This window comes from Dermacentor andersoni, chromosome 9 (assembly GCF_023375885.2).
Source record: "Dermacentor andersoni chromosome 9, qqDerAnde1_hic_scaffold, whole genome shotgun sequence".
NCBI lineage: Eukaryota > Metazoa > Arthropoda > Arachnida > Ixodida > Ixodidae > Dermacentor > Dermacentor andersoni.
In genome coordinates, this window is record NC_092822.1 from 69,487,611 (window position 1) to 69,498,529 (window position 10,919).

Consider the following 10,919-nt stretch of genomic DNA (forward strand, 5'->3'; position numbering starts at 1 on the left):
ACCGCGTTTGCACTTTTCTCATCGCTAATTCAACATCTTCATAAAACTGATCTACTTCCTCATCTTCGTGACTGGACGTTGCAGCGTAGGTTTGTGCTACCTTTATTCTATACCTGTTATTGCATTTGATTACGACTACAGCTACCCTCTCGTTGATGCTGTAAAATTCGTCAATGTTGCCCGCTATGTCCTCATGGATTAGGAATCCTACCCCGTATTGCTTCTTATCCGGGAGACCTCTATAGCAGAGGACATGGCCGTTATTCAGCAATGTGTAAGCCTCACCAGTTCTTCAAATCTCACTAAGGCCGATAATATCCCAAACAATGTCTGATAGTTCTTCGAAGAGTCCTGCTGAGCTAGTCTCACTCGAGAGGGTTCGGGTGTTAAACGTTGCAAGGGTCAGTTTATCCCGATGACCATATATATGCTCCTCGTGATGAATTTGCGGATTTCCGCCACTTCTTTTTTTTAGATGAAAATTAAGGAAAGAGACGTAGTCACCTTATAATGGTGACGGCTACTTCTTTTCGCATAGCGGAAACAATAATATAAAATATATATGTAAGAAAATGAAAAGAAACCACGTCATAGGGTCAGAAATCCACAGAACATAGTCCATATACACCCATGAACATAACAATATCAATGTCAAATGCAAGTTGCACCACAATGAGTTTGTAAATAATGTCACAAACACACACAAAGGGCGGTGATGTAGACTGCGACGAGCATATACACAGATGAGGAATTACACAGAGTTAAAGTAACGCACGCACAGAATACAAGAAAAGTATAACACGTAATATACAAGCACTAAGAATTACAAATAATAGAAGCAAATTATAGTAACGCCGTGTGACTATTCAGTGCAATATCTAGTACTTGTTAAGGATGCCTGTCTCTTCGCAGAAATGTTCAAGTGCGTTCAATGCTTTTCGCTGTGTTATTTCGATGGCCATGGGCCCAGCAAATTTGCGAATGAGAATTTTGCGATGTTTTCCGCCACTTCTTACGAAAGTGGTGGAAACATCGCAAATACGAAGAGGCAGAAGGCTGGCGCAGTGGTTGGCTTCGGACCTGTTAAGCCGGGGCTCGGACCTAGGACTCAACCACAGGTTCAAAGAATAACGAAGAAGACGTCTATGAACGATTGAAACACATAAAAGACAGAATTCCGAGCACACCTTTATCATTATCTTGAATATCGTTTAGCGACTTCTCGCTAATAAAATGGAGCGTTTTGAGCCGCGGCTTAGCGTTCTTGCAAAAAAAAAATAGTTACCAATGCTACATAAGAACAAGGACAGTTAGAACAGTGATAACGACAACAACAAAGCACGGCGAATAAAAAAAAGGTGCGCTATTTTCTTGTAGTCCTAGTATAGGCTTGCGAAAAAAATATGAATAAATAACGGTGATCTAGCCAAGGCCATGTAACATTAAAATCAGCGCCTTGGAGTCCCGAAGAAGCTTGCGCGCACTATGCTCCTGTAGCATTAATAATTATGTTCGATTACGAATTGGCTCTGGATGCTGAAGAGACATGAACAACTGCGAAACGTTCTGGTGCCTGCACCCGGTCCCTTGAGCTTAGTTCTGAACAGGATATCGAACCCATAACTTGACCATAGACCGAAAACCAAAAAGTTCTTTTTTTTTCTATAACCCCAAATAAACAGCAGCGATGTTTCTTTTTCCACGACCTTGAAACGAAACGGAAAAGAAAAAAAAATTTCGGTTTTTGTTTCAGGTTGGCCTCCCCATATGGAGCTCTTATGGAGCAGATAAATAAAGAGCTCTATCACGATGACGACGATGATTGATGGAGCTCTTTATGTATCTGCTCAACTTTGGTGCACTTCATTTGCATATAATCACGGGCATATGGGCAGTCTACAAGTGACAGTGCCGTTAGTGTGGTTAGCTCGTCGGGGGTGGCAGGAATGTTACTAATACACTCGTGAGCAATAAAGGGAAAATTAGACATCCACACAAACGTAGCTAATTGCTACAAAGGAAGCCCCTACGGGTTCTTCGAAAGAAACGCCTCGCAGTAGAAGAAAAATTTGTCCTGGGTCCGGGACTCGAACCCGGGACCACCGCCTTTCCGGGGCAGCCGCTCTATCATCTGAGCTAACCAGGCGGCTAGCAGATGGCAGGGCGAAGTCAAATTTGTCCACAACTAGGAGCAAAGGCAAGAGTTTGACGTAATAGAACCGTATGGGTTTCCTTTGTAGCAATTAGCTACGTTTGGGTGGATGTCTAATTTTTCCTTTATTGATTACTTCTCTCCACCTTGCGGGTTTCCACAGAACTATTACGCCATGCTCGTGAGCGTTTGAAACTGATGACTGGCTAATAGTTCACCGATAATCAGAGACCTATGTGAGAGAGAGAAACGAAGAGGTAAAGGTAGGGAGGTTAAGCAAGGACGTGCCCGGTTGGCTACCCTACATAGACTTAAGTAATCGCTATAACGAAGAACCGCTGCCTAGCCTGGTTGTCACTTTTGATCAGACTGGTATGTAAACTGAAGCGGGTGCGATAGAAAGAGTGTATTGCTTCTGGGGTGTAAGTCCATAGTGTGATTTCTTCTAAATACTTTGCCACGAGGTACTACGCACGTACTTTTTAAGAATATTTCGGTGCTGTTCAGGATTAACGCGCAAAATTAACTTATGCCGTTTTCGTTTAAATGGTTCTTAAGTTATACGAAAGGAGCACACACTAGTTCCAACCGGTTTGAATGGTTATTGTTTATCCTCTGCATTGCTTTTTTATTTGGTTGTTTTAGCTGAAGCAGAGCAAGAACTGGAACAAAAAAAAATGCTTCACTTCGATTAACTGGCTCTAAATCTAACGGTCACGGTTGTTTATTACCATCTTCAACAAGCATCTTCGGCGTCAAGAATGCCCGACTAATTTTGTTCACTCGATTTTTTTACAACGTCACCGTAATCGGTGTACTCAACAACAATGCCGAAAATGATAAAATCAGAGGAAAGCAGGGCGGCGAAGAATTTTCACCTGAGCTTCTCCGCGGTGGATACAACTGCGGTATAGCTGTAGGTAGCAGTCGACGCATGTCTGAGCCACATTTTCGTATTCGTGACATATCAAGATAATCTTTATATAGACGTCGTACACTCCCTAAAAATTAAACTGGGAGGTTCAGAGAAATAAATACTTTAATGAAAGCTGGCGACGTTAGCGTAGCCTGATTCTAGATAACTAGAGTGAAAGATGAAAAATAAATAAGGTGGTAAAAAGCAAGATTAAGTAAATGCATGCAGTATAGCTTGATGCTTAAGATGTACGAGAACATTCACTAACAATGAAAAGATATACAACATAAAGAAAGAACTTGAAATCGCTCTCCAATAAAAGGAATACGTGAACGGAAACGATTATGCTGGACGTATGGACCCTATTCTATTTTAAAAAAAAAGTAAAAACGCTTTGCTCTGCCGCAAATCTGACCATGCGCTCCCCACGGTCCAAGAACACATCGCGGGTCGCGGTGTTGTGCATCGTGACTTAGGTTTAACGAGCTCTTAGGTTGTTCTTGAACTCCTTAATTTCGGGGCTAAATGTAACCAAGGCAACTCCAAGGCTGCTAATATGCTCTAATGGGGGAATGGGGGGAAGGGGGGGGGGTGAGTTTAATTTTGGCCACCTGTGGTTCTACAACTTCCTCAGCATGCGCCCAAGACATGATACACTATAGTGCCTTTTGCATTCACTCTGCATCGGAAATACGCGGCCTCGATCCACTGGTCCACCACACGGCGCCGAACCCACGACCTCAACGTTCAGCAGCAGAAAGCCATGGCCACTGACTGAGCCAGCACCATGGGCAGCGCGTAATGAACACGTAAGGAGTATAAGATTGCACGTTCACGCGAAATTTTACAGGTCACGGACTTCCAACTTTTATCCGCGAATATATTGTGCCACGAAAGAACCGTCTTTTTTTTTTTTGCTTTCGTAACTGACCCGCACGTGCAAGCTAGAACACGAACACATCTCATCGATGCTCAGCGTTCGGGCGTCTTACCTGAAAATTTGAGAGTTCGGTGTCGTTCCCTTGCTTGGCGAAATGCAGCTGCTCTCCCGAGTTGTCTTCCCCGCATGATCCGGGCATGTACGACCGGGCTTTCTGTATGAAGCCCGTCACTTTGTAGATTATCTGGTCGGCCATGTTGTAGGTTTCTTTCTCAGTCCCTAACTCCACGCACAGGTCAACGACGAAGTCTTAGTCCGTCCGGTTGTACTGGGTCCTTTCCCTGTAGAGAGCTCGAGGAAGATGCCTGTGTCCCAATTTTATTCCCAGGGTGCGAGTGGATTCCCTGTCCGCTTCTTTCCTGGCCGGGGATTAGTTTCCAACTGAGCTGGGCACGCCACGACCCGTAAGGCAGGTTCCTGGGGACAGTTCAGGTTTCGAAGATTGTCGAGGTCGGAAGCAGCTGCGAACATAACCCATCCCCCACCATTCGGATGAAGCAAGCGCATCGTCATCATCAACAACAACACCATCCCCACCATCGATGCGTCAAATGACACCATCTTGTGCGTGCAAGTTTTCTCATTTGGTCTCGCTATGTATACTTCGTCTGCCTTCCTAGACTGCGCCTCTCTTTTATTTCCTTGGCGCACATTCTGCGACTGTAATAGAAAACCGGTTATCTGTTTTACGCGCTACATCTCCTGCCCAACTCCAATCTACACTATTCCCATTTGCTCTCACAATCCACACCGCTGTCTTCCAGTCTCTCAGTGTTGTTACGCCTATAACTTTTTTGTTGGATTGCTCGTCGCGCGCCCCTTAACTATTATCAAGCCTTTCGGTTAACCTCCCAGTTGCGCTCCAATATGTCAGTACCGGTAGAACAGAATGAATGTACACTTTTCTTTTGTCAAGGGTAGAGAGAGGCAAGCAGGTCGTAATTGTCATGAAGCGGGCACATATGCTCCAGCAAGGATATCTCGTCTATGACGTACTAACTTGCCCCAGGAACCTGTAGTCGACGAAACGCCTGAGAGCTCAGCGTTCGATCCCCGTCTTTATTTAAACATTTTCAAATATTTAGAGCGAGGGCGGAACGTCACTGGTATCGTCGCGTTGCATGTGTGCAAGCGGCACTGCGACTGTCGGAGAAAGCCTTAAGTTGTTAAATGCGTGCGAATGGTGATAAAACTTTCTAGGCTTTTATACGGCATTTCAGATTCTACGAAAAGGCAAGAAAAGTTGCATTTGAATTTGAAGCGCTGCAACGACGCTAGGATCTACATTTATAGTAACGCCGCTCACGCAGGCGGTGCCCGAAAACATGTCGTCGTGCCAGCGTGAATAAAGAAAATAAAAAATAACGACAAAGAAAGCGGCATGCGGGAAACAGGTTGCAGGCTTGCAGAGAGCAATGGCTCGGCTTTCCGCATAAAGAAAAGGAGGGGGCGAACAAAAAAATTAGTAATTTCCTATACCACTGCGAAACTCGAAAGTCCTAGCCATATCGCAACTTCTGCAACGAACCAGGCGCCACCCCCGCAGGATTACACTCTGCGGGTCCATGACGAAGCGCAACGAGCGGGGCCACACTCACATTCATCTTCCAGAGCAGAGCGGGTGTCGGCGACTCCTCACAGCGCTCCTGCGCTCCATCGTGGATGCCCAGTGGTGAGGTGCGGTTGCTCACGCGTATGTCGAGGTTCGTCGAGGAAGAACCCGCGGCTTCTTCCAACGTCGCACACGGGATGCAAGGTGTCTCCCGCTGCTGTAGGCACTCGCGGCTCTGGCCGGGGGAGATTCGGGGTCCGTATCACGCGACTGTAGGCGAACAGGAGATCCTCCTCGCCTCTCCCACCCCCGCCGCAGCCGACCCTACTGCCCGGCGGCGTGGAATTCTTGCGCGGTGCCCCTACGACGTCCTCGGCCACTCATTTGCACGAACCTTCGTAAAAAGATGCGTTGCCCGGTGATGGCTGTTGATCCTCGAACGGAATCGTCGGCTTTCCCCACCCTCGTTATTTTTTTTCTGTCGTCCTTTCTCTGCCGTTCCTCGGGTGCAGCTTCGTGCGTCCACCTCCGTTTCCTTTTTTTCCCCCTGACCTCCTCTCCCGCTCACTTCCCTTCTCTGCATGCATCCTCTCGGGTCCTCCCCAGCGAAGTGCCAGTTCCCTCTGCCCTCCCCCCCGGGCGCAGCGAGCTGACGCCGCCGGCTCGGGAGCCCTCCTCCTTCGCGCTCCAATCTGCGCATGCTCCAACTCGGCGAAGTTTGCGGCCGACGGTCCGCGGAGTCGGCTGCGCGGAGTTTTTGGCGGCGGTGGCAGAGGCCGTCGTCGGAGGGAAAACTTGTGGAAGCGGGAGGGTCGGGAGGGACGCGTTCGGGAAGGGCAAGGGAATAGGAAGGAAGGCGGCGGCCGATTCCCGGCCGAGAGGAGAGCGGCGCCGCGCCGCCTTTCTCGGCCGCTCGAGACGCCGCGTCAGCCGCGTCGGGCTTCGCTGGCGCGCGAGCAGCGCGTTGGCCGCGCGCGGCGCGACGTGCGCTCCTCAGAGCGCCGTGTCTTGGGGCTCGCGAAAGCGCTAAGTGGTTTCGGTTTCGATTAACTTACCATTTGCTCCTAAACCGTTTATCAGTTAGTGCCAGCACTACTCAACTTGTATGGCACTGTGTAGAGCTGCCAACTCTTCGCTTAAAGTGAAAAGAAAGGCCCATCGAAATCATGTCTGATTGCCCCTTTTATGCATGCGTGTTGTTATGCATTCGGCTGCTTAAAGGCCGGGATAAGTATGGTGAAGGAGATACGCTGTTTGCGATCGTTTGCCTGTAGTACTTCAAGGCGCGATTCTTCTTGGCGATCTCGGAATTTGTCCCGATTTCGAAGTAGGCTCAGCAGCGACTTCAATTCCACAGTCATTTGACTTTGCCATCTCTCAAAGGGGTCCCCGCGATCGCGAGGGGCCTTTTCGTTGCAGCGTTGACTGAACGAACGCGGAAAACACTTACCGCAACGCTGAGGAGCCTTTTTGTCAAGTTGCCAACCGCATACATCTGATTTTATGTGAGAATGTGGAACATCCGCGCTTATGAGAGGAGACCTCACCTACTGAGCCTAGATGCGGGACAAGCATTTGTCCCGACAGGTTGGAGCAAGAATTCGAGACTTTTCCGCAGAAGTGTGCGCAGCGAAATCCGATAGATTAACCCTGCTTGACGCGACCAGGCCGGATAGATGTGCAGCGCGTTAAACACGACATTCCAACGAGTCCAACTAAAGGTAAAGGTTAACCACAGCCTTTGCGGTGACTTTCGTGCCATCGTCGTGACATCGCAGTCGCGCCGGCGCCGTCTTTGTCGGCGGCTTCCTACAGTCGCAGTGTCATCGCGCTCTGTGCTCACGCCGCAACAGTTGTCGTATAGTCGTGCCACCTTCCTCGATGTCGTCTTAGTCGTGGAGCGAAGCAAGAAAATCCCGAGTGGCAAACGTTATATACCGGGCAGCTATTGCGCAAGCGCGCGCTGAAACCCTTGCACGTGTGGAATCTTCAGTGTTTCGGAAAGCTTGAACGAAGTGTAGCTACCTGGTCGTTTGGTGGTTCCCGTTACGGCAACCGACGCAAGGGTGGTACACGCGTGACAACACGGCTGTTGGCCCTACGCGCTCCACCCGGTCCCTGTACGTGCAGCAGTTTGCAGTTCCCCCAGGAAAGCAGCATCTTCGCGCGTCCTGCTCTCGCGGAGGCGTGCCACGCCCGGAACGATCCTATATAAGGCAACAATCGACCATCGCGGCTCGTGGCCATCGCGTCTTGCAGATGTAACGCGAAGCACAGAGGCACTTTCTCAATGCAGAGCGCGACCCTTTTTAACGATGCAGTCAGAAACGCTCTCCCTCTGGAAAAAAAGCTCTGGGAAGGAGAGGGTATGGCTTTTCAAGCATTTTACAGCCTCCGTCAAAACAAGCGAGCATCTTGTGATCAGTATACAGGGTGTTTCAGGGAACACTTTCAAAAGGTTTTAAAGGTTGCCTGTGACAGATAGCTCGATTCTAGTTTATGAGCCGGTCTGCTAGAAGCGGCGGACACTTCTTGCACAAAAAAATTGAAATGCAGAATCGACTAATTAACAAGAATTCTGTAATTAGCTTTCTAGCTAATTATCTTATGACCCATATTGCAATTTACAAATTCTAGCAGAGGACTTCGCAAGGCGGATCCACTTGGAACGAATTATCAGGACGACACCAGTTTCTAGATATAAATTCCCCAACTTTGCGGAGAAATGCACTGGCGTTCCAGTTACTCGTGTGCCTCAGTGCATGAAACGACGTTTTGTTAACAAATTAACTGAAACGCCAATGCATTTCTCTGCAAAGTTTGGGAATTTATAGCTACAAACTGGTGTCATATTGAAAATTCGTTCGCCTTGCGAACTCCACGGCTATAATGTGTAAATAGCAATATGGGCCATAATGTAATTAGTTAAAAACTTAGTGAATTTTTATTGATTAGTCGACTTTGCATCTCAACTTTTGTGCAGTTATTGTCCGCCGCTTCGAGTAGACCAGCTCATGAACTAGAATTGTGATATCTCCCACAGGCAACTTTTAAAGATTTTTGAATGAAACATCCTGCATAACAGGCAAACTTGTTATGCCTTGTTCCCTACGAGGCTGCGAACGCGAACACGTGAATTGTTGCCTAATTCCTTTAAACACACGAAAGGAGACTTTATAAAATTTTGTTAAACGTTTCGAGTGTCCGCTACATTGTAGTCACACTTTTCCACGAAGCCCAGAAGGCCTGCAATGCGGCTCCAACGGGCGCACGGTGGTCAGAGAGCGCAAAAGCCTTTTAAAAAAGCATGCGTGATATATTTTTTTAATAATTTAATTTGTGTTATGTTACTTTGTTGTCGTGCTATTTCTTTTTTTTTTCTTTTCTAATGTCCTTTCCAGGAAACATTGCGAATTATTGTCAGAGTTTTGTTGGCGTAAGTGACTCCTTATTTATGTGCTTTTATGCAAATAGGTATTATGTGTATGAACAAGCTATGTTGTGATTATATGTTTGTGTTCTTTCCTACTGCAATCGGCATCCTGTATAGAAAAGCGTGCTTGCATACTTACGTTTATCCGCTTTGATGCTGCGCTCTGTATGGGGTAGCCAAGTTCCTATCAAGCTGCAAATACAGCTTCTTTTCCTTTTTTTTGTGTACCTGATCTTCCCCGCAAATTTGTTGCGGAATAAATGCAATTCAGTTTTATTGAAAGAAAAAGATCGGCCCAAGCTAGTGTGCTCTAGCCTGCTACTTAATTCTTGCGATGGAAAAAGGAAAAGAGCTAGGAAAGAGGGGGTGAGTGATACTGAGTACAGGTTAAGAGGGATGCTAGATGCAGTCTTGCAGCACTGGTGATAGCCCACTCTGAATATCGTGGAAACGTCCCAGAACATCCTCCACTGCAGATTCTTGCACATCTTGGAGAGTGACCACTCACGCGAAGGAAAGTCCTTAAAATATGCGTAGGATATTAATAGGTCGCATGCAAAAGAATAAACGCTGACTCAGGATCATTCACGGGCGTACGAGAGACTTAAAAAGCCTCTCGTAAATGCGGCAACGATCGTTGTCGCTGATAAACAAAGGGTTAAGACGCTACTCAACCGTGGGCGATGGCCAAGTGGTGACGTTGCAGTAACGTCAGTTCCGGATTGGTGGCAGCTGTGGGTACAAGCAGCGGATGTTGTTGAAGGTAAAAGCAGCTGTAGAGATTGAGAGAGGAATTGAGAGATAAAATAGTTATTCAAAAACAGAAACTTCTGCTAGTTGAGACACATGGTGGCTTGCGTGGGGCAGAAAAGCCAGGCCATAAGGTTATTGTAGAGAGGAAATGGAAAATTGAACGAAGAGCGAGCGAGAGAGAGAGAGAGAGAGAGATGACCATGACATTTATAAGGGCTCTGGTGTAAACAACAACAAAAACGTAACGTGATGGAACTTCAGTTGTAGCGGACGAGGAAGAAGCGTTTTATAGAGCTTGTCAAGCAAGTCAGGAAATTCATTGTGACGCTGATTCGAGGTCCGTTTACGCATAGCTTCAAAGAAAATAAAAAAAACGTAACCCGTCAAATTATTCTTTTATTGTGTTTTTATTGTTCACGTCATGTACATCAGAAAAGGGAACGCTTGTTTTCCTACTTCACTTCTCGACGTTTCACCTAAGACAAGGAGTACAGTTGCCGTCAGATTTGACCAGAAGGGTGAATCTGCAGCAGCTTGACTTCAACAAACAAGGATTGTAACGACAAAACATCGAACACTTTGCAAGGAAGACGCACTAGGCTAGCACATTCTAGGCATCCAAGCAACGAATCTCCCGCTCCCACCGCAGGAGAAGCAAACGTGTTTTTTAAGACGTGTTCGGGTTGAGTATGACGGTGTCTGCACATGACAGCGCAACAGCGCGCAAATAAGGCACCTGCGCATAAAGACGAAGCACATGATGAACAGGAATACCAACACATGTTGCTAGAATTTACACGCAGTCTTTGTGAGTTAATAGCACGCTCTACAATCTGATAATGTCACTCAACATACTATAGAAGCAGTTCGTTGAGCGCGATATAAACTCGATGCAACAAAATATAGCTAGTGTTACGGAATTACCGAGAAAACATACAAACATACTTTGAATACAGTACATGTGAGGGTAACAACTTTTCCGCGACCATTGACTACTTTTGCTTAAACATGCACACCTCTCACACCGGATGCCAGCTTTATCATAGGCGCTTCAACGTTGCTGTGCTAGACTCTCTTTGGCTTGAGCTTGAAGTGTGCCGTGTTCCAGACACTGAGACACACTCTATCCACACGCGACCTTTCCAACGTGAAACCTCCTCCAAAACTGTACAA

The 10,919-nt window shown here is 47.0% G+C and overlaps 1 protein-coding gene across 1 annotated transcript in view; it reads right to left on the bottom strand.

The window, feature by feature from the left end:
- Nucleotides 1–6,463, bottom strand: part of VGAT (vesicular GABA transporter) — a 38,714-nt gene extending 32,251 nt beyond the window's left edge. Inside the window, exons 1-2 of the mRNA XM_050176115.2 lie at nt 5,607–6,463; nt 4,061–4,469 (exon numbers count right to left, since the gene is read on the bottom strand). Coding sequence (XP_050032072.1) covers nt 4,061–4,204 — 144 coding nt within the window. The 5' untranslated portion in view covers nt 4,205–4,469; nt 5,607–6,463. The remainder of the gene's footprint in view (nt 1–4,060; nt 4,470–5,606) is intronic.
- Between the last annotated feature and the right edge of the window lie 4,456 nt (nt 6,464–10,919).